Below are 24,527 nucleotides of genomic sequence, written 5' to 3' on the forward strand. Positions count from 1 at the left end.
GTTCATCTTCCCATGCTCCACATCCATACTTCTTCTTAGACCCTGCAAATCAGAAAAAATGTGAAAACCATATCCTGTATCAAGGACCCAAGAAATAGCATGTGATGAGTTATTAGATTGAATAGTATAAATACTTGCGAAGGTAGGCTTTGTCTTCCTATCCTTGATGTCTTGCAGATACCTCGGGCAGCTTCGTTTCCAATGCCCTTTTTCGTGACAGTAGAAGCACTTTGCATCCTTCGGATTAGAAGAGGGAGCAACATGAACCACCTTTGGTTCCACTAGAAGAGGTTCCATCATGAGACTTTCCCTTGTGGCTCTTAGAAGGATCCTTCCTCTTCTTCCCTTTCCCTTATCCAATTTCCAAGACAAGGGCAGCAGCAGTAGGAGTAGATGTAATAGATTTTCCTTTCAAACTACTCTCATCAATTCTCAGAACTCCTTGGAGCTTGGCTAGAGTCACCTCCTCCTTGTTCATATGATAGGTCATACGAAACTGATCATAACAGGGAGGCAAAGAGTGTAGAATGATATCTATGGCCAACTCTTCATCGAAGTTTACATTTAACTTCAGCAAGCGATCCATGTACCTTTGCATCTTTTATAGATAAGCGGTGATGGACTCTCCAACCTTCATCTTGGTGGTGATCATGGAGGCGATGATCTCGTACCTTTCCTGCCTCGCACTTTGATGGTGCATTTCCATCAAATCTTGGTGCATCTCATAAGGATATTAGTCCTCGTAGGACTTTTGGAGTTCGGCAGTCATGGTTGCGACCATGATACATGACATCTTTGTCGTGTCGCTCTCATGAGTGTCATATTGAGCGATTTGCTCGGGAGTAGCAGTTTTTTGATCAATCTCCTTCAGTTTCTCATCGAGAACATACTCTTTGTCCTCGTAGCGGGTGACCATTCGAATGTTGCGAATCCAATCATTAAAATTGGATCCATCAAAGATCACCCTCCCACATAAGTTTATGAGGGAGAAAGAGCCAGACGGGTTCGAGCCAGAAGCGTTGTTGTTTGAGGTAGACATCTGAAAAAGAAAAGGAACAAAGTTTAGATTAGATAAGAATCCCCAATTAAACACCCAAATGAGAAATTAGGGCTAGCACCAACACAATTATTTACAATTCAGAAGAGGGATGTCGTAATCTAATTGCAAATAATTTGAAGGTAGGTAAATGATGATTTACCAATTTCCACCATGAAAAACGAAAAAGGATTTTAAGTTTTAAATGAATTGAAATTCCTAGATTATTTTGAGATTCATTGAACTTTTCAATGGCATGTTTAAATCTCGATTATGCGCTTCACGTTTGTGACTGGGATACCGAGGATCACAAACAAGGTGTGAATAACCATGCAAATGTGCTTGGTACTCTCGATGTCATTTATCACCTAATCAATGTGTCGGTTAGCCACACACGCTCCATCAATCTATCATAAACATCAAGCCACCCTTTTCCACCTTTGTTAGTCCCAAATTAGTGTGTCGGTTAACCACACACGCTCCACTAACGACTTGGCAAAGTTCAAAGTGCAATTTCATGGAATAGCATACATTTTCACATTTTTCCTAAAGTAACTAAGATTGGGAATTTATAAAAACATTTAGTTACTTTATATAATCATTATACTTATTAATGAGGAATTAGTTGTCCTATCCTACCCGTTCGGCTAATGACCCTCCACCAATCAAGGAAGCGGTAGGTGAGAGTGGACACCCATTAAACCACCATTTTATAGGCAGTAACCTTATACCCCCCCCCCTTATAGACCGGCTTCATGAATGAGGCCTACTAACGGTAAGACTGACTCGTCTTATACATATATATATATTTATTAATCTTTTAATATTATAATAGTATAAGGGTTGAATTTTAAACATTTAAAACTCTAGGGTTTAGAATTTAAATATTTCAAAATTAAAACTTTTCAATTAAAATTTAAATTCCAAAACTTGAGGGCAAGTTTTTGAAACTTTTCAAAAGCTTCTAGATCAAATTAAAATAATTTAATTAATCAAATAATTTGTCATTATCTAAATTTGACCTAATTCAATTAATGGCAAGATAATTCACATCAAATAATACAAATAATTATCTTTATCATATAAACTAATAATTATCTTATGGATTGACAATTATCTTCTACTTGGATTAAGATATGCATTACCATAATAGATAAAAACGAATTTTAGATAGAGAAACAACTTATGGTAATCCTCCAAATCCAATTTTTAACAAAATCCTGAAAATATGCATTCTTACTCGCCACCACGTCGTGGCAAGATATGTCACGTCGTGGTCATCAGGCAGATGCAAAATCAAAATACTTTTGCTTTGAACAATTAAGCATAGCATCAAATACAATAGAAAAACGACCTAGGATCTGATACCACTGATGGGTTTTAAGCATAACAACAATCCTATGGTGAACATACAAACCCTAAAGCTTTGGATCTAGTTTTTCTAATTGTACATGCAATAATCATCCAAAGCTTATAAACCCTAATCTAGCATGCTTATTTCGAAATTGACATAATAAACAAGTTAGAATGATACCTTTATTTGTAGCTTGAAAATCTTCAACCTTTGAGAGCTTTAGTATCACAAGTGTAATACCTCTAATCGATCACAAACACCAAGAGAAAGTTGGAGGAATATGAGAAAGACGCTAGGGATACTAATTTTCGGCTGGAACTCTTCTTAGGGTTTCAAGTGGCCGAAAATGGGAATCCCAAGGGTTCCTTATATAGCTGAGCTGCTAGGGTTTCAGTCAAAACCCTAATTAGATTGCTTAGGCCTTAAGCAGTCCATAGGATCCTTCCAGAAGGCCCCTATGGACAATTTCTATGTGGGCTTCCCCATAGATTTCGTCCTTCCCTTCTTTAGGGATCCTAAGCCCAACTTTATGACTATCTTATAATTACAGTATCATTCCCCTTAATTTAATTAATCTCTTTTGACCACAAAATTAATTCTTGACAAATATCAATTAAATAATATGATTTCTCCTTTAATATATTATTCACATAATATATTAATAAATCATAGTTAACCTCTTTCTCCATAATTCATCCAGTCAAGTTGCTTTGGTGAAGGCAACCCAAAAGGACCATGCCACAATCGGGTCAAGTACATACCAAATATAGTTATGGGCTTAGACACCTAATCCAACAATCATTGCCTGAACTCCTGCCATTGTGATAGGTTCTGGTGCAGGTACGGCGACAGGTGCACGCTCAGGCTCAGGCTGTTGGATTCCGTTACCATTTCCCAATCCACTACGAGTTCTCACCATGACGTTTTGCATACCAAAGCAGTCGTTCAACGTACTGGGACGCATGTATATTTGATAAGTAAGGTTTTAGTTACATATATCCTCCATATCACTCAGAAAAGTTACATGTCAGTTCTAATACCACAATTAAACGTTTAGAATCTTGAACACATAAAATTTCTTAACTCATGGTCGGTAATAGACCTTAAGTCTAATCAAGTAATAGCAAGTTAGGTCGGCAACCAGAATCAAGCTATAATACAAATCATTTAGCACATAACAACAAATTAGGCATCTTATCCTAAAGTAAGCTAGTGCTTTGTGTCAATTCAGGTATGCAACCTAGAATATTTTAGACACACACCTCACCATCATCACTTAGCATTCTAAGTTTAAGTCTAGAAATCCTCAAAATTCCAAGTTCGCTAAAACTAATGCTCTCATACCAACTGTGACATCCCCAATTTCACGGCAAGAAAAGACAGATTTGTTCATGCTTATTTAAACCAGAGTATTTCTTTTCAAAAGAATAATAGTGCGGAATTTGTTCCCAAAAACATGACAATATCATTATCAAAGCATTTCCGAGGAAATGTATTTTTATTTATATTTAAAAACCTTGGGATGTCATGATCAATACAACAACATAAGCATAAACGTAATACTACAAGCCTTACAACAATTTATTATTCTAATGGCCTATTCTCCATTAAATCTCTCGTCAGATTTAAACTCATCACACCTGTGCTCTTACGTTGCTACATGTGATACAAAGAAACTGAGTGGGTCAGGCTTGGGAGCCTGGTGAGCACATAGGGTTTTCAATCCACAATAATAATATTAAAATCTTTTTAAATATAAACACACCACACCAAATAAATAACCCAATTACCCGTTCTTGTTATTTTCACTCCTTGACCCTAAAATGATGATCTCAAGGGACCTATCCTAAAGGATCTTTATAGCAACGGGTAGACAATATCACTCTGGGGATACCTGAGCGATATATGTCAATAAGGCAACCATGGGGGATAGATTACACTGAATGTACGACCTTTCTTATATTTCTTACATGTATGTTGGTTTGCAATTTACAAATTATAGTTACATTTATGGTCCCTCAGTTATTCTTGTATTAACACAATATATCATTCAAGTTACACTATAGTCCCTTAACAATTTATTAATAAAATCATTATACCCTTTACAATAAAATCTTATCCAAATCATTTAATTCGTTCTTATCCAAATTTTTAATCAATAACTAACATCGTAAAAGGTACCCGGGTGTAATGGAAAAATTATCGTTTCACTACTTGGATTCAGTCTTGAATGTATTTACATCATATAATTTGTAAGTTTAGGTTCGTTACAACTTTCGTTAAGATTATTTATCCTAAACAATTTTTTTATTTTTAACGTTTGTTTTAGCCATATTTATTGAGTTTTTAAAATAAAACTTTTTTACACAAATATTATATACCCATAATATATGTCAAATGTCCACGCATATAACATATACTCGAATAATTATCTTTCACTTATTCTTAAAAGGTTACAATCATCGACCGATGTAAATACAGATTTCATAATTATGCCAAGCAGGAAACACGAGCGTTACAGAATGGCACCGGAGTTTTATGGTTTTCATATTACTACGGATGATGATACGTTTATCAGTGATAGTACACTGGTAAATTTGGATGAGCCTTCTAGCTATAAGGAAGCCATGGTGGGCCCTGAATTTGCCAAATGGAAAGAGGCAATGGACAGAACTTGGTTAACAATGTACTAGGTCGAAAGACAGTTGGGTGCAAATGTGTCTTCAAGAAGAAGACCAACATGGATGGAAAGGTGCACACGTTCAAGGCACGGTTGGTTGCGAAGGGCTGTACTCAAACCCCGGGGGTTGACTATGATAAGACCTTCTCACTAGTGGCAAATATCATGTCTATTAGGGTTATGTTAGCCATTGCTGCGTTTCATGATTATGAAATCTGGCAGATGGATGTCAAAACCGCTTTCCTTAATGGGAAGCTGGCTGAAGATGTTTACATGTGTCAGCCAGAAGGTTTTGTGGATACTAAATACCCCAATAGAGTGTGCAAGCTTAAGAAATCCATTTATTGATTGAAGCAAGCATCTCGCAGATGGAATCTTTGCTTCGATGAGAAAGTCAGAGATTTTGGTTTCTCTAGGAGTGAGGATGAGTCATGTGTATATGTCAAAGCTAGTGGGACTATAGTTAGATTTCTATTATTGTATGTTGATGGCATGCTACTCATAGGAAACGACATTCCAACCTTGCAGGAGGTTAAGTCCTGGCTTGGGAAGTGTTTTGCTATGCAGGATCGAGGAGAAGCTGCTTATGTTCTGGGGATAAGGATTTTAAGAAACAGGAATAAAAGACTAATTGGACTTAGTCAAAGTACTTACTTGGACAAGGTGCTTAAACGTTTTAGCATGGAGAATTCCAAGAAAGGGGAGTTGCCTAGCCAGAGCAACATCAAGCTGAGTAATACTCAGAGTCCGAGTACCGATGTCGAGGTAGCAGAAATGAGTCGAGTTTCATATGCTTCTTCCGTTGGCTCGATCATGTACGCCATGACATGTGCTCGCCCTGATGTGGCTTTTGCATTGAGCATGGTAAGTCGATATCATAGGAACCCGGGTAGAGCTAACTGGATAGCAGTTAAGAACATTCTTAAGTATCTACGAAGGACTAAGGACTAGGTCCTTGTGCTTCGTGGCAGAGATGACTTAAGAGTCACAGGGTATAGTGACGCCAGCTTTCAGACCGACAGAGATAACTTCCGCTCTTAGTTGGGTTGGGTGTTTACCCTAAATAGAGGAGCAGTAACTTGGAAAAGTGCCAAGCAGGAGACCATGACTGATTCAACGTGTGAATCAGAGTACATAGCTACGAACGAATCGTCAAAGGAGGCTATATGGTTGAAGAACTTCATTAGAGACCTTGGAGTTGTACCAGCCATAAAGGAGCCCATGGAGATTTTCTATGATAATGAAGGAGCGGTTGCCTTAACCAAGGAACCAAGGGATCATGGCATATCTAGGCATATCTACAGAAAATACCAATTCATCAGACATCGGGTAGAAGAAGGACTCCTCGTCGTCAAGAGGGTATCGTCATAATAGAATCCTACAGATCCCCTCACAAAGGGTCTAAGTAGGATTAAGCACATTCAACATGCGAGGAGCATTGGTCTGAAGGACGATATTAGTTTTAGTGATTAGATAGATATTTTAGAAACTGGTAACATTATAAATGTAATTGACATTTGATGATTAATTAATGGAGATTTATTTATAAGTAATTGTTTACTATCTTTTGTCAATTATTTATTTTGTATTTCACTTTTGCATGTTTGACTTCCTAAATAATTGGATTATTCAAAATTATCCACAGTCGATCATACTTTGGAAGTAAGTAATGAGGCAAGACTATCATGAATCGGCTTGTAGATTGTCTAAGTGCTTAGATATAGCAAAGGTTTGCTGCAACGTTCATGAGTACTCCTGAAATATGATTTGAGTATTGGATTAAACCCACACTCATTTGAATTACTACATGGAATTTATCACGAGTAACTATGAGACGATAATATCGTATAATCTTTAATATGAGTTGTTGTTTACGAGTTGGTTGTGCATTGATAATGCGTAAACGCATCAGTAACTTGATGTTATAAAACGTGTTGTTGTGTATGATTTGATGAGTAAATATTACAAGCATATAAGTCAAAGTTTATCTATTCCTTTTGCCCTAACAGGAAAAGCGATATATTGGGCACCTCGATGATTTTGTGTTGAGTTATGTGTTAGGCCCGGTCAGGACTGAGTTGTTGTGTTCAATTAAGTTCCTTGTCATACAAATCAGAAATCGGGAAACAAATTGTTGGACAATGAGAATGATTCTATTTCATGTCTTTGTCCACATGATATCTTGTAGAACGGAGGATTATATGATCCCATATCTAAAGGACGCGTCATTGATTGGGTCAGAGTTCGACAGCGGCTTTTGAGAGCTTTGATTGCTAATCAGATTCTGAAGTCATACTTGCAGTTATAGTTATTAGACTTATCCAAGTAGGAGACTTTTGTATTAGGTGTCTAAGGCCATAACTATAATTGGTATGTACTTGATTTGATAGTAGCATGGTCCTTTTGGGTTGCCTTCACACTAACAACTAGACAGGATGATTATTGGAGAGAGAGAGAGAGAGAGAGAAGCTGATTTTATTATTTAGAATAATAAATTGGTGGATAAATATGATTTATTAATATATTAAAAGAATAATATATTAATTAGAAATCATATTGTTAATAAGTATTTAATCAGAAATTAATTTGGAATTAATTTGGGGATTAAAGGAACGGACTGAAAGTGCAGGGGTTGTTTTGTAAATATTTGATAGTTGAGGTTTTGGGCTATTGGATTACCCTTATTAAGGAGGGCCGAAAATCCCTAGAAGGTTCTAGAGATTTTCGTCCAAGCCCTAAGGAAGGGGTTCATGGACTTTCTTAGGCCCTAAGCTAAGGAATTAGGGTTTCCACCTTAAAACCCTAGCTAGCCTCAAGTATAAATAGAGCCCCTTGGCTCTTGAATTCGACCACCCCTTTGGAAACTCTAGAAGAGCCAATTTTTGGAGCAAGTCACACACTCTCTCTCTCTCTCCTCTCTCTCATATTCATCCTCTTACCCTAGTGTGTTTGTGAGCCATTAGAGGTGCTACACTTGTGGTACTTGTTCTCAAGAGCAAAGGATCTTCAAGAATTAGTTGTTATTACTATATATCAATAAAGGTATGTGATCTAATCTTTGTAGATTTCGAATCATTAGATGCATATAAGGGTTTGCCTTTTTGTGTTCAATGCTTGTATGTCCAATAGAGAAAACATAGATCCAATCTAGGGTTGCATGCACACATAGGATTGTTTGTATAAAAACCCATCACATACTACCCCCAGACCGACGGTCAGAGTGAGCGGACGATTCAGACGCTCAAAGATATGCTCCAAGCATGTGTTTTAGATTTTAGAGGAAGTTGGGATACTTATCTTCCACAAGTCGAGTTCTCTTACAATAACAGTTATCATGCAAGAATTGACCGACCACCATTTGAGATGTTGTATGGGAGGAGGTGTACAACCCTGGTTTGTTGGGCGAGGTCATGCATCAGTTCATGAGGTGGTACTCTAGACTACTAAGTTGATTCAACATGTGTGCGAAAGGTTGCGAGTCGCGTAAAGCCTGCAGAAGAGTTATGCAGACAGGCAACGTTCGGATCTCGAGTTTTAAGTGGGGGACTTGGTCTTATGAAGGTGTCACCTTGGAAATGTGTCACCCTATTCCGGAAGTGGGGAAAGTTGGGCCCCCGATTCAATGGTCCCTTCAGGATTACCGCCCAGGTGGGCAAGGTTGCGTACTGGCTGGATTTTCCTGATGAGCTCAGTCAAATCCACAACACCTTCCATGTTTCTCAGCTTCAGAAGTGTGTGGTTGATGATTCGACAATTGTTCCTTTGGATGATATTCAGGTTGATGATCGCCTAAATTATATTGAGAGACCAGTGGCGATCTTGGATAGGAAGACAAATGCATTGCGCAACAAGGTGGTATCTTTGGTCAAGGTCCAGTGACAGCATCGAAAAGGTTTTGAATGGACTTAGGATCCTGAGGCAGAAATGCGAGAGCACTACCCTGAGTTATTTGTAGATAAGGACTTCGAGGATGAAGTCTAATTCAATTGGAAGAGATTTGTAACGTCTAGTCCAGGTATGAATCAACTTTCCTGTATTTTCTTTAAAAGGGGTGGCCACAACGTGGTGGAGCATCACAACGACGTGGCATATTAGTTTGGACCGCGGGATTTAAATGACCTGCCACGACGTGGTCTTGGGGGACCACGACATGGCAGGTGTTTTATGGGAAACCCCTAATTTCGAGTCTTGGATCCTATATAAGTAACATTAAGTCTAGGGTTTCAGCCTCCATCTTCCTCTAAACCTCAGACACCCTAACCATGGCCTCCATTGAAGTTGTGAGCTCATTCTTGGTACTTTTTGGTTATCTTAGAATGAGAATGAAGCTTTTGGTGTGGTGATTACTTGGCAAGCATCATTTCTTTGGCTAAGCTTATCTCTTGGACCTTGGTGAGTGCCCAAGACTCAACCTTTTCTTGCCATGTTGTTAGATCTCTTGTTTTTGTCCCCTTTTTCCATGATTTAGAGGGACTTAATTGATGGGATCTCATAAAGTTTGCAACTTTATGAATCTCCAGGTCAAATTGAGCAATTAGTATCTTGGATCTGGATTATAATCAACTTTTGATGTCATGCATGGGATTTTAGTCATTAAACCCTATTTTTGACCTAAAATGGAAAATGCATGTATTTGACATGCAAGTCCATAAAACCACGATTTTTAAGGTCACTTTGGAGTGTGAATCCATTCTGAAAACTGTAGAGGTGCAACTCTAAGGATTTGGTGCTTAATGAGAATCTTTATGCATTAAGTCACCATTAGTGGTTGGGTTTGGGACTTTGGCTTATGGACGGATTTGAGGGATAAAGTTGGAAACTTTACCCATCAAGACCATGGGAAGGACCAGATCTGAGCCTTGGGGTTTTTGTAGTCGAAGGAAAGGACTTAATTGTTTAAGTTGTGCAGACACATCACCACGACGTGGTGACTTGGTCAAGACCCGCCTGTTTTGATGGTTTGCGGCCACAACGTGGCGACTAGCTGGGTTGACTTTTGACTTTTGACTTTGACCTGGATTTTGATCAAAGTTTGACCTAGGGGTATTTTTTGGTAATTTGATCTATATTTTGAGTTTTAATCACTGTATTTTTAAAGGTGACTGGTAGAGTTGATTTCGGAGCAGCGTGTTGTTTCACTTTTTCATCTTTCTGTGAGGTGAGTCTTCTCACTGTATCCATGGGTCGAAGACACCAATGTCGGCACATTATTGTGTTATCTAGGATGATAGTTGTTATGTGGTTTATACGTAGTTGTATGATTGGGTTGAAAGATACCCAAGGGCGGGGTCCATATGTGTTGATCGGGTTGAAATACACCCCAAGGCGAGGCCCTAGGGCTGGGCCCATATATGTATATCGAGTTGGAATATACCCCAGGGTTAAGCCTAGTTGTATATTTTAGTGTGTGGTACTTTGGGAACTCACTAAGCTTTGTGCTTACAGTTTATGTTTATGGTTTCAGGTACTTCCAATTCAAAATGGAAGGGCCCGACGTGATGGCACAATGTCCTCCCCTCATGATTTCCACAATTGAATAATTCTAGTCTAATATTTTGGATATTATATTTGGTGATGGTTTTTGGAACAATTAATGGATGAAATTAATAGTCTTTCAATGAAAAATTTTGTCACTGTTTTTGGTTTGTTACAGTGAGATTTTAAAAGATTCTAGTACTTAATAACATTATACTTTTAATGTGATTATGTCATATCGAACCCGTTCGGCTAATGATCCTCCACCACACAAAGGAGCGGTGGGTGAAAAGGACACTCATTCAACGGTCATTTTATAGTTTTTTTCCTTATACCTCTCTTATATCATGGCTTCGTGAATGAGGCGTATTAGAGACTCGACTGACTTTTCTTATACATATAGTATTAAACGTTTTGATATATATAACGTGTATTTTAAAACTTGTTAAAACACAAGGTTAAAATATTAAATATCTAAATTAATCATATAATTAATTAATTAATTTAAACCTAATATGATTTAATTGTCTTCTTTTAATTAAACAATTAATTAAATTAATTAAATCATTTAAGAATTAAATAATTATCTTTAACTATACCTTTAATTAAATAATTCAAATTTAATCTTAATCCTTCTAATTTTCGAAATTAGGGTTAGGGTTATCAAGTTTTAATTGTTCAAATTTTAAGACATTTAAATTAACAAATAAGGAAACTAGAAACCCTAAGAAAACCCTAGGGATGTTCGAAAGTAGGCGAGGAGGCTAAGGTTTGATGAAACCCTAGCAATTATTGAAATTTGCAAGAGGCAAGGGTTTATTTTCGATAAACCCTAGCTTAATCAATTCACCTCATGCACAATCAATTGTGAGACCAAGGCTCTGATGCCACTGATGGGTTTTATAGGTTATAAAATTACATGTGAATTCGAAAAAAATCACTTAACACTTAAGGACACATGCAACCTATAGGGATTCATGTCTTCACAATTAATATCAACATACTATGAATATCCAGAAAACTATAGAACCCTAGTATAATCTAAAAATACAAGAGTTTGGGTTTACATACCTTAGAATTATTATAGAAAATAATTCTCTTGGTTCCTTCTAGATCTTGGAAAGCTAGCACCAAAAGTATGATGTCTCTAATGGCTCACACCCAAAACCAGAAACCCTAGAATGAGAAGGAGAAAGGAGAGATGAGGGAATTTTCGTTCATAACCCTCTTAGAAAGGTTTTGCATGAATTTTGGCTCCCAAGGGGTCCTATTTATAGTTTAGGTAACTTATATGCAAAGCCAGATTTGAATTAATTAAATAACAGATCTAATCTCAGTTTAAATCATTTCCTCATATGCAACTAGGAGGCTTCCAAAAACCATAGGAATCCTTCAAAAACCTTTCATGTCATGGAGGGTTCTAGAATTGCTTCTTTTGTTCAACTATTGAACAATTACAATTCACCATTTGTACCTTTAATTAATTCCAATTAATTCTAGATTAATTATGAATAATAATTAATTCATTCTAATTAATTTATTAACCATATAAATTAACAAATCAATTATTTAACTATTGATGTCATATTAATTTATTAATCACATAATAAATTAACAAATCAATTATCTATTTCTAATTAATACATTACTCATATAACATATTAACAAATCATTTTCCCATAATTTCCAATTAATTTATTAATCATATAATAATCTAATAAGTTATACTTCTCTCTCCTAATATCATTTCTAGTTATTTCTGGTTATGAGGGCAATCCAAAAAGGACTTTGTTTCTAATTACAAGTTTATACCAATTTAGTTAAGAACTTAGACACATTAATCCAACACACACGTCTCTCGTACAACATTAGGGTTGCATTATATATATATATATATATATATATATATATATATATATATATATATATATATAAAATGTCGGTGTAATGGGCCCTCTGACAACAAATTTTGCATAAACTCAACTTGTCCTTTGATAGAGACAATTGGTTCTGATGCATGTCGAAGCATCGAAACATTATAGTAACTCTTCGGCATTTGTACAACTCTCTTCGCTAAGAACATCTATTGGGACTTTCTATGCCTACGAACTATTCTGAACCATTATGAACTGTTACAAAGCTTTAAAATAGTTTGGACTGCTTCTGCACTAAACTCACTACCTCCATTAGACTTCACATCTCAACAAATTAATTGCATACATTTAACACCCCCCTTCACCCCAACCCCCCTCTTACCTCATTATGTTGTGGTTGTTGAACTTCTACGAAATTGTGCTATCAACATGAACAATAAAAGCATAGTATATCGCTCAAACATGTTACCTATAACATGTTATATCCTTTAGTCCTAAAATGAAAGGTCAATGCTCACTTTATGTCAAAAAAAAATGTTGCGTACATATAAAAACTATTTGCAAAAAACACAACATACTTCCGTTTATTTTTTTATTTAGCATCCTACTTTCATTTCCTTTTATTACGGCATTGTACTTAAAAAATCATTGTACTATAAAAACCTACTCAATTAGTACATACAATTTTCTTTGTGTAGAACATTGTACTTTGAAAATATAATATTATATTTTTTTTCTTTGTATTTTGTATGAAATTGTTATAGTTTTATAAATTTTCCAAATTACAGCGATTTACTACAAAGAAACAAAAATAAGATGTGATAACCTGATAATTGAAGTGTGTTTGCTCTTTCATGCATAAAACCCTTAAAAAAGGTAAAAACCTTGTTACATAATTTAACCCTAATAATAAAACAGCCAAAAAGAAATACCCAAATGTAGAGAACTTCACTACTACATAAAGTTTCATCCTTGGGATCTAAATTCCTGCATCCAAAGAGTTGTACATCGTGCTACATAACATGTACATTGGATGATTGCTGCTGAAAATTTATACATGTTTACTCTGTTTTCGTGTTGTATAATCATCATTTACAAAAAGTGTACATGCTAAATGAGGTTTAATTATTCTCTTGGCAAACGTTTTTCCTCCTCCACTTGTTCAAGCAAGGCTTGTAGTTCAGCTTCACTTAGACCCTCCAACCGTTTCTGTATTGAAATGTTACAAGTGACACTTTAAATAAAAAAAATAATGACAAAAAAAAAATTCAAAAATAATATGTGGGACACATCTTATTCAACTCGCCTCCATAACTTTCATTTCATAGTCACGTAATTGTTGAGCATATGTCATTTCTTTATTTGAGACCCGAAAAATATAAGTTGAAATCCATCCAACTGTAAGACCTAACACCAACACTAACTGGACAACATTCCCAGCTTGCAAAGGATCAACTCCAAAGAACTGCAAAAAAAAAAAGTCCAAAAAGACTTATTTTTGCAAAAGAATTTGAAATGAACCCATTTTTACAGAGATTGGGCTAGATCCAAAAGAGTAAAGAGGCCCAATAGAGCAAACATAAATAAAATTATAAAAAGGAAAAGAAAGGATACCTCCAATCCACTTTTTAGACCAATCCCAAAGAATGTAACTCCAAGTCCAATAAAAAGAACATCTTTCCTACTATACCCAAATGGAACCTGCAAAAAACAACTCATAGATGAGATTACAAAATTTAATAAGTCAATAACTATTAAGCATAATAACTGCTTAAATTTTTTAAAACATTTGATTTCATCACAAAGTGGTAAAGGAGAGCAATATTAGATGTTAAACATAAAGTATCACAAAGAAAAAGGGTAAAAACGCCACCCCCCATGGGAATTAGGGCATTTATGTCTTTTACTGTTTGATGTAGCAATTGGGTTTTGCTTAAACCTAAACAAGAATTTAAAGATATTAATATGAAAAATGATTCAGTGGATACTCGAAAGTCAAACAATGTGAAACTTGCCTTGGCTTTATTAGATGAGTCATCAGTAACACCATCAGGGCTTGAGGAATTGCTGCATCTGGGGGTTATAAATGTCATTTTCTTTGATATTAACCCGTGAAATTCTCTTGTTGAATAAGAAGGGTTTCTGGTTGTTGAAAATCTATGAGAAATAACTCTTTCTAGAAGAAAACAAAGGACAAATAATTAGAAATTCTCAAAGAAGCATACACGAAAGTCAAGTGAAATTATAAATGGTAAACTATTAATTGGAACTGGAATAATATAAATTTAAATTTAGATCAAACTGTAATATCTCTAGTTTAATGGCATCAATAAATACAAATATTTACTTCCAAAATATGCAACCTTCCATCCCACATGCAATACTGAATGGGAAATTTGAGAAATTATGCCTGAAAACACCTCTCTAAAAAAAATATTCTCAATAATGACACCCTCTGAAAAACATGTATTTCTTTGCTTTTGTTCCAAAAATGCCCCTCCCAAATACCCCCACCCCCAATAAAACTATTGGAAGTGGTGGTATGGGAGCGCTTGGTAGGGGCATATTCGGAACAAAAGCAAAGAAAGACACATTTTTCAGAAGATGTCATTTTTGAGCACATTTTTGAGAGAGGAGGTATTTTCAGGCATAATTTCTTGAATTTCCCATTGAATACACCAATACATGCAAATTAACTGATAGTAGAAACTAACTGTTGGTGCACATGCTAAAAACTTCAAATGAGATGACATAAATATGTGGCAAAAATGGAAGGTGCAGAAGAGCTTCACATATTAAGAGGAAGAAATCAGGCCTGAAAGCTCCACTTTCTCCATATGGAATGATCCATTAACTTCTTTTTTACATAATCTTTACAAAATTTATAGAACCAAAGTGTTCCATCTTATTTGCAATACTCGTTGACCTCTTAATGAATTATGGTTATATACATACACAAGTGTATTCACCCATCATACTTATAGCCTACTTTCATCATCTAGTGAGATTATCACTATCTTCCTTAAGAGCACTACATGGTGTATGAATCCTACTCTTTTTCTTATAACCAACAAAGTTGCATTTTTATCCATAGTCATCTAGCTTCATTAATGGAGCCAAAAATTCTAAGATGCCTAATTGTAGCCTTGCAACAACTCCATGCTTCATTAGGTTCCTAAGATATTATACTAGTCTTAAATCCCCCTATTCCAAAGAAGTACATTTTTTTCAATCAATCTCATGTCATATATGTTTTGTTATCCATGTACCTTAATTTTATTTGGCTTGTGTTGCCTGGTTCCCAAAAACAAACAGATTGTTGAAAAATCAAATAAACTTTTTTTATTTCCATCAATTTCTAACACAATGATATATCATGCCATGCCTCCTAGAATAATAAAGTGTTTCCAAAAAATCTATAGGGAGCCCACCTAGAAATATGAAGAATAACTCTGTAGGTATTCAGGCATACAGTTTAATCAAATGTCGTGACACTTTTAACATAATAGGAGATTCTCATAGACAATATGTAACTAAAACCATCCAACTTTAAAGGAACTGTGAAAACCATGCAATTTCTTCAATCTGGTACAGTTTTCTGTTTGAAATTACCTAAAATAATCAAGTTTGAGAAGGATAATGGTTTTAGTTTAAGATTAAAGCTCATTGACCAAATTAGAAACGAAATGAAAGTATGCTCTTATTCATTACAATAGAGAGTCTACCTGATCAAACTTAATATAATCAAAAAACAAAGGGAACAACTAAACAAGTGATATAAGCTTATAACTTTCGAAACAAAAGGAAGGTTTGCAACTTTCGTGAATTCTCATAACCGAAGTTTTTACATTCCGAGTCGCTAATCAACCATAAACAAACATATGTACAAATTACAACTAGTAGCAATGATTCTAAACCCTAAATTTTAGTTTCTGAAATTCAACAAACCTTTACATGGAACTTCAATAGTAATTGGCTTCAGCTGGGAAAGAGGAAGAACTGAAATGCCTACGGAAGATGTACTCGCCATGGCTATTCGCTTCATTCCGATTGGATTAGAAGCCATCGCTACAATTTTGCTCCCACTCTCTAGGAATACCTCACAAATATAATCCTTTTATCTTCAATCAATAACCTTAGAGAGTTTATATTCTGTCACATTTAGCCCATAAATTTTGGTTTTGATAACTTTTCCCCTCTAACTTGAAAATATAATTTTGTTTCTTCATGTTCGTTTCAACCACAAGGTTTATGAATGGTCGACTTTTGGTAACCGGGGAAAGAGCTACTATACAGTTTTGTTTCAATTACATTAAGTATTGGAATTTGAATAGATTGCCGAATTTAAATAAACATATTTAGACGTTGATCAGTTTATCCATTATCTTATATGTGATATCCAAGTAAAGGTAGATGTAGATTTTTCCATCTCTTGTTTTGTGGCTTCTTCCCTTTCGACCCAAGTTGTATAATATGTTATTGTTCGTTTGGTTTATTCGTGTGTTATTTTTTCCGTTTTGACTATCATTGTGTTATTTTTTTCGGTTGGATTATTTTTTTGTTATTTTTGTCGTTGAGACTATCCATGTAGTATTTTTCGTTCAGATTATCTATTTGTTATTTTTTCATTCTGACGTTATTTTTCTATTTGTTATTTTTTCATTCTGACGTTATTTTTTCGTTCGGACTATCCATGTGTTATTTTTTTGTTCGGCTATCTTTGTGTTATTTTTTTCGTTGAACTATACATGTGTTATTTTTCCGTTCGGACTATCATCGTGCTATTTTTTTGTTAGAGCTATCATGTGTTATTCTTCTGTTGTGATTTTTGTAAAAAATTATTGAACAATACATAGATAGTTCCAAAAAAATAACAAAAAGATAATCCAAACAAAAGAAAAACAAAAAAATAACACAGCGATAGTCCGACCGAAAAAAGTACAAATAATAGTACGGACGAAAAAATAATATATGGTTAGTCCGAACGAAAAAAATAATCTATAGATAGTCGAAAAAAAACATGGATAATCCGAACGAAAAAATAACACATGGATAGTCCGAATAAAAAAATAACTTAGGGATAAACCGACCGAAAAAAAATAATACAAGGATAGTCCAAACGAAAAAATAACATAGGGATAGTCCGAGCGAAAAAATAACCTAATAATAGTACTAACGAAAAAAACATATTGATAATTCGTACGAAAAAATAATGTAAAGATAGTCAGAACGAAAAAATAACACATCGATAGTCGGAACGATATACATGGTGTCTATGGGGTGTCTATATACAACGATAGTTGATTTGAATGTCTAACAATTATTCGAACATTTGTCAATTATTTGAACGAATATATGAACAATTCTTTGTAAAACACAAAAAAATATATATTGTAGGAAAAATTTTAATATTAATAGTAATTAAATTATTAAAAAAGACAACAAAATAACAAAAAAATTATATATATATATATATATATATATATGGTTGAGATCGGTTGAGAACTCAAAGTTTCCCGAGAACCCGAGAACTAAAAGTGGAGCGTTGGATCAAAAGTAATTCGTTAAGGACATGATCGTCATCTTACCAATCTCATTTAATGTTTAATTTTTTTGTGTTATTTAATATATTAATATAAATGTCTAAAAATTTACATCATAAATCAAATTTTTAGATTTATTTTAAAATAGTATTTTTCGTTTTTCTTTAAATGCAGATTTTTTAATTTTTTATAGAAAACATGTATATTTGAAAAAAAAATGAAAAAAATATTTTTTTTAAAAAACTGCAATATTAAAAAAAACTGCATTTTTTTCAAAAAAAAATGCAATTTTTTTAAAAAAAAAAACTGCAAGTTTTTTTAAAGAAATTTACATATTTTTTCAAAAAAAAACTGCATTTAAAATAAAAACTGCATTAAAAAAATGCATTTTTTTAAAAATAAAATAAAATTTTAGGTGCATATATGCATATTTTTTCAAATGCATATATTCATATTTTTTATACTATAATATTCGTAAGTAGATCATAAAAAAACTCATTTTATTTACCAATCTATAAACACAATAGAATAAATATTTTATTCGATACAAAAAAATATTAAAAACAAAAAAATGTACAAAATTTCAAATCGTTTTTATGTCTTCGTGCCAATATTTCCATATTTTTCTTCAATTTATCATCTTCACCTCTTCAATATTCACCACAATTTCTTCCAAATCTACAAAAAAATTAAAAAAAAAATTTGATTGATGCAAAAACACTCACAAAAATACATATGTGATTAACATATGAATCACAGGCGATTCACGTATGAATTACATATGATGTATATGTGATTTACATGTGAATCACATGTAGTTCATATGTGAATTACATGTGAATCACATGTAATTCATATGTGATTCATATGTGAATTACATGTGAATCACATGTAATTCATATGTGAATTACATATGAATCACATGTAATTCATATTTGAATTACATGTGAATTATATGTGATTTACATGGGAATTACATGTGATTTACATGTGAATCACATGTAATTCATATGTGATTTACATGTGAATCACATGTAATTCATATGTGATTTACATGTAATTCATATATGAATTACATGTGATTTACATGTGAATCACATGTAATTCATATGTGATTAACATGTGAATCAGATGTAATTTACATGTGAATTACATATAATTCATATGTGAATTACATGTGATTTACATGTGAATCACATGTAATTCATATGCGAATTACATATGAATCACATGTAATTCATATTTCAATTACATGTGAATTATATGTGATTTACATGGGAATTACATGTGATTTACATGTGAATCACATGTAATTCATATGTGATTTACATGTAATTCATATATGAATTACATGTGGTTTACATGTGAATCACATGTAATTCATATGTGATTTACATGTGAATCAGATGTAATTTACATGTGAATTACATATAATTCATATGTGAATTACATGTGATTTACATGGGAATCACATGTAATTCATATGTGAATTACATAAGTCAGACCACACAAAAGTTAAAACACTTTGCAAATATAAGTAGTAATATGTAATATAAAGTCAAAGAGCAGAGTCTTTCATGTACCTTGGCTGGATACTGAAGCATAGTGAAGCGAAAGGCGAATGTAAGGCCATCTTCTGTCTTATCCCTGTTAACAAAAGTATTATTATAAATAACAAAACAGAAAAATGAGCTATACAAAAGTTGGGAATGGAAAAGGTCAGAAAAAAGAGAGTATATTTCCTTACCCCTTTTCTTTTGAAGGAGCCTTATTTGCAAGTCTAGCTGTTTGAACAGCAACATCAGCAGATGCAGCTTCAGGAGTTGCTCGTAGAATCTCATAAATAAGTTGTTGGCATTCACTCTGTCATATATACAGTTAAAGATCATGAACTATATAATGAATATTCATAAGATAGTAAAAAGAGTAAAGAAGTAATTACCTGCAGAACGGTCATGGAAAAGCCAATAGTGTAGCCTCCTGTGTCCTTAGATGATTCAGTATCAGGGTTCCCAGAAATCTCAGTCACCATGGATTTCGGTGTGTTCATTGGTGCTTTTTGAGAAGATTTTGACTAAAGAAGCTCTCCAGCAACCACATGGTTATCTGCAAAATATACTCACTCAGTCACAATCATAGATGATGATTACATGATTAGTAACTTATATAGTTATACTAACCAAATATCTGAACAATAGCATCTAGAATAGAATCAAGAAGTTCCTTTGTTGCATTCTGTGCAGCTCCCATGGGAGCCATCACAGGTGAGACAGGGCTGACTGCTAATAATGTTCCAGCTAACAATGATCCGTTTTAATGTTTATGTTTTGGTACCTGGTAGCTTTGCAACTGCCCTTTTACATAATGAAGACCTGTTGTAGCAGTTCAGGCAGCCTGCCAATACAAAATATATTTCATTCAGTAATAAAATTTCAGCTGAATACTAGTAGTATTTTGAACTTTTCAAACATTAAAAACAATTATGATGATCGATGTTTAATTAAAAACTAAATAGTAAATAACATACACTTTCATATTCAACGACTTTTGTCTTTCCACCACAAAGTAATCATTTACTAGAGCATTAAAAACAATGGATTCATCCTCCCAAGCAGAGACATCAAGACCATAAGCTATAGGAAAGTACTCCCCTGAAGAACAAAAGAAATATAGGTCATATGGACACATATTCTATTTCTATTTAAATATTCAACTCCTAATTAAACTTACTGTTGTAAGTAGCCACCTCAAAGGGACATGGGGAGATACTCATTCCATCAAATGAATCACATATCTTGTAAGTTCCAACATTCATTGCCATGTAGAAGCCAGTGTATGTCCCATCCCTATTGTCTACAAACAATACAACCATGAAAAACGGTTTGTTGATTGAATCAGGCTCCAGTGTCAATTTGGACAATTTCAACTGTATGAATTTACAAAATAAAGATGAATTGTATGAATTTACAAAATAAAGCATACTTGTGTTACATGTGCATCCGATTGAAATGTGTGGTGATTGTTGATGAAATCGACGAGGCTTTTGCTTCCTCCTGGAGAACTTCCTGGTCTCTGATCAAATCTAGGGCATTATGAGGTTTAGTGAGCTATTATTATGTTCAAGTTTTACAATAAAGAGAATCATATGAAAATGCATTTGATTCCATCTGTCATTCAGTTCCAAACCTTCAACTAAATCAGTTTAATTGTTTTAGTTTTTCCCTGAGGCAAAAGTCGAAAGATGATAATGGTGAATTTGAGACATTGGAAGTTACTATTTATGACTCGAAAATCTAAAGAACTTTATACGACTATGATGTGTGTTTATGTGGAAATCTCATAATAAATTTAACAAACAGATTAATTCCACACAGATTCATGATATACATCGGAAAACAAAATCAGTACGCAATAACTATACAATCAATCTCGATTCAAAAGTTTCAGCTGTCAAACAAATGGATTATTGTGTGAAGGAAGTCTTCGCAACGAATATGACAGAGAAACAGATTAATTCTCCAATTGATTCACGATATACATACAAAAACTAAATCAGCACAAAATTGTCATACATACCATCTGGAATTTCGATATTTCAGCTGCGGGTGTAAATGGATTAAAGTCGCCCATGAAGCAGCTAACAGATCGCACCTTCATCTTGTTTATAATCAACAATAATGAAGCATTGATCAGTGGTAGATTTCAGATGAATTGATGTTCGATATTAATCTGGAGGCAGTAAGAAGACGCCAAGGAAGAACGTGAATGAGCAATTTCGAAACGGGAGGTGGATTTGAAATTCTTCTTGGTGGAGCCGCTCAATTTCGAAACCCTAGCTTCTGTTTTCAACAAATCGAGCCGATTTGGGAAGTTTCAGACAATCCGATGTGCGATTGCAAGGAAGATGGAGACGAGGAGAATAGATACGGTGGAGAGAGAGAGAGAGAGAGAGAAAGAGAGAGAAAGAGAGAGATCTGATAAGGAATGATGATTGTGTACGAGTCAATTTCTATAACCCTAAAATGCCCCTAATTCCATTTAATTTTGATACCCCCGTCACTTTATTTTTCCACTTATTTACAAAAATGCCACAATGCATCTTGACAATCCCTTTTTTTGATCCAACGCTCCACTTTTGGTTCTCGGGTTCTCGGAAAACTATGAGTTCTCAAATGATCCTTCCTTTATATATATATATATATATATATATATATATATATATATATATATATATATATATATATATATATATATATATATATATATATATATATATATCAAAAGTCTTTTTGATGTAATTGATATTAGAGGTAAGTAGGAGGTAATTAGAGATTTATGCGTATAATTAATAATGAGAGATACCTATAGCAACATCTAATCATTAGTTAATTTGGTTTAATATATACTAAAAACCAAAGTCGGTGGTCTAACTTCGGTTTTCACACATCTACTTTGTTTTATTTTGTTTTTTACGGATCCTTTGAATTTTGTGGCTTGCAATATTTAGACGTTGATCAGTTTATCCATTATCTTATGTGTGATATCCAAGTAAAGGTAGATGTAGATTTTTCTCTCTCTTGTTTTGTGGCTTCTTCCCTTTGGACCCAAGTTGTATAATATGTTATTTTTCGTTCGGATTATTCGTGTGTTATTTTTTCCGTTTTGACTATCATTATGTTATTTTTAACCGATTAATTTTCACATTTGTTTTTTGCAAATTATCCATTCTTTTACACATGTTCAATAAATTGGCAATTGTCAATTCTTGTATTGCCTCTTTATACGCCTTCTTTCTCGCTTGGATTTTTATCGTTTGCAATTTGGAGTTGATTCGTACACAACAATTTTTCTTCATACATAACAATTTATGCTTTAAAATGTTGCATTATACAACTCTACAAAACATAAATTGTTGTATGTGGCAAAAAAAACTATGAATCACTTCCCTTTGCAATTATGTACGCTTATAAACCACAACAGCGGCCTAACATTTACGATCCAATTTTCCACCTATTCTCTCTCCTTTTCCCTACTTTTCCCTACTCATCTAACATTCTCTCCTTTTCCGTGCTGAGTTAAACACTTTTACATGGCCCACCTTTTCCCCTCCTTCGTTGCCTATGTACATTTCTCTCCTTTTTTAGGGGCAACTTGGGCTTTCTGTGGGATTTTTTAAGTTTACATCATCGAATTGCACACATTTTAAGTGTGTTTTTGCAAAGAAAACCTTTTTTCTTTTGCGTTTAACTATGGTCATTGGACACATTATTCTCATTTTTAGCATTTACTAAATAGATACAAATACAACAGTTATAAAAAAAATTACATATGTGTTGAATGAATGAAATATGATTGTTTTATCTCTAGAATGGAAGAGAGAGATTTTTTAAAACAAAGCATGTTGTAAATAATGCCCTCCCACGTTGTCAAAGAAGCCTCCCATAAAAACCAACTTACCTTTCACCTATAAAAGTTACATATTTCAACGGGGCAATATGCAATTCAATATTGAAAAGAATTAAGGTCTAGTTATTTTTTTGATTTTCACAAGAGCAATTGCTTAGACTTCTCTTACCCTAAATCCTCCCTTGCTTATTTATTTGAGTTTTACTATTCATAAGAACTATTTTTTTATTTAAAACAATCACAATTCCTAAGGAGCTCAGCCAGATCCACAACACCTTTCATGTGTCTCAGCTTCGGAAGTGTGTGGTTGATGATTCAGTGGTCGTTCCTTTGGAGGATATTCAGGTTGATGATCGCCTGAATTATGTGGAAAGACCAGTGGCAATAATCCTGGATCAGAAGATGAAGACCCTACGCAGCAAGGAGGTATCATTAGTCAAAGTTCAGTGGTAGCATCGGAAGGGTTCCGAATGGACTTGGGAACCCGATCTTGAGATGCGTGAGCATTTTTCGGAGTTATTCGCAGTCGCGGACTTCGAGGACGAAGTCTAGTTCAAGTGGGGGAGAATTGTAAAATTCCGTTGATGAGGTATTTTCAATTTTAACCCTAAGTATGAAGAATTATTGCATTTTGGCCCTAATTATTGCAGTTTGGCCCTTATGCATGAGAAAGATTGCAAATGGCCCATAGTGGCATTTTTGTAATTTTGTGGCAGGCTCATATACACGGAGCGTACGTGTGTGAACCACAAACCCTAATTTTTAGGGTTTGGACCCTATTTAATCAACTTATGGCCTCCAAACCTCATCTCTCATCAGCCTCCAACACCTCCATACGACCTTAGCAAACCCTAGCCACTTATTTGAGCATTCTTAACCCTTGTGTGTGCTTTTGGTGGCCTTGAAAAAGAAGGAAGGGAGTAGAACCACCTTGGGAGATTGAAGGAGATTTGGATCTAGGATCTCCACCTACCTAGCAACCTCCAAGAGGTATAAAGCTTTAAACTTGGCTTGTAATTTCTTAGATCTTGCTAAGTTCTTGATTCACGAACATTTTTGTCCCAAGACTTGAACTTTTTTAGTATGGCATGCTCCAGCCCATCTAACTTGTCCTTTCAGATGTTTTGAGAAGTTTAGAAGCATAAAAATAGGGTCTTGG

At 34.3% G+C, this 24,527-nt stretch overlaps 1 protein-coding gene across 1 annotated transcript; it reads right to left on the minus strand.

The window, feature by feature from the left end:
* Positions 1-13,348: 13,348 nt before the first annotated feature.
* Positions 13,349-16,526, minus strand: LOC145134012 (uncharacterized). Its single transcript, XM_079068945.1, has 5 exons — positions 16,368-16,526; positions 14,435-14,595; positions 14,034-14,120; positions 13,726-13,884; positions 13,349-13,628 (listed from the first exon to the last, which is right to left on the minus strand). The coding sequence occupies exons 1-5, from the start codon at positions 16,483-16,485 to the stop codon at positions 13,545-13,547; spliced, it is 609 nt and encodes a 202-aa protein (XP_078925071.1). The 5' UTR covers positions 16,486-16,526; the 3' UTR covers positions 13,349-13,544.
* Between the last annotated feature and the right edge of the window lie 8,001 nt (positions 16,527-24,527).

The sequence above is a fragment of the Lactuca virosa genome, chromosome 8 (genome assembly GCF_052849685.1).
Source record: "Lactuca virosa cultivar CGN04683 chromosome 8, Lactuca_virosa_CGN04683_v6, whole genome shotgun sequence".
Taxonomy (NCBI): domain Eukaryota; kingdom Viridiplantae; phylum Streptophyta; class Magnoliopsida; order Asterales; family Asteraceae; genus Lactuca; species Lactuca virosa.

Excerpts from the sequence above, each read along its gene's own strand:
- LOC145134012 (XM_079068945.1), bottom strand. The coding sequence starts at position 16,485 with ATGGCTTCTAATCCAATCGGAATGAAGCGAATAGCCATGGCGAGTACA. Across the intron at positions 14,121-14,434 it reads ACTCATCTAATAAAGCCAAG|GTTCCATTTGGGTATAGTAG; the intron begins GCAAGTTTCACA and ends TGTTTTTTGCAG. Across the intron at positions 13,885-14,033 it reads GTCTAAAAAGTGGATTGGAG|TTCTTTGGAGTTGATCCTTT; the intron begins GTATCCTTTCTT and ends TTTTTTTTGCAG.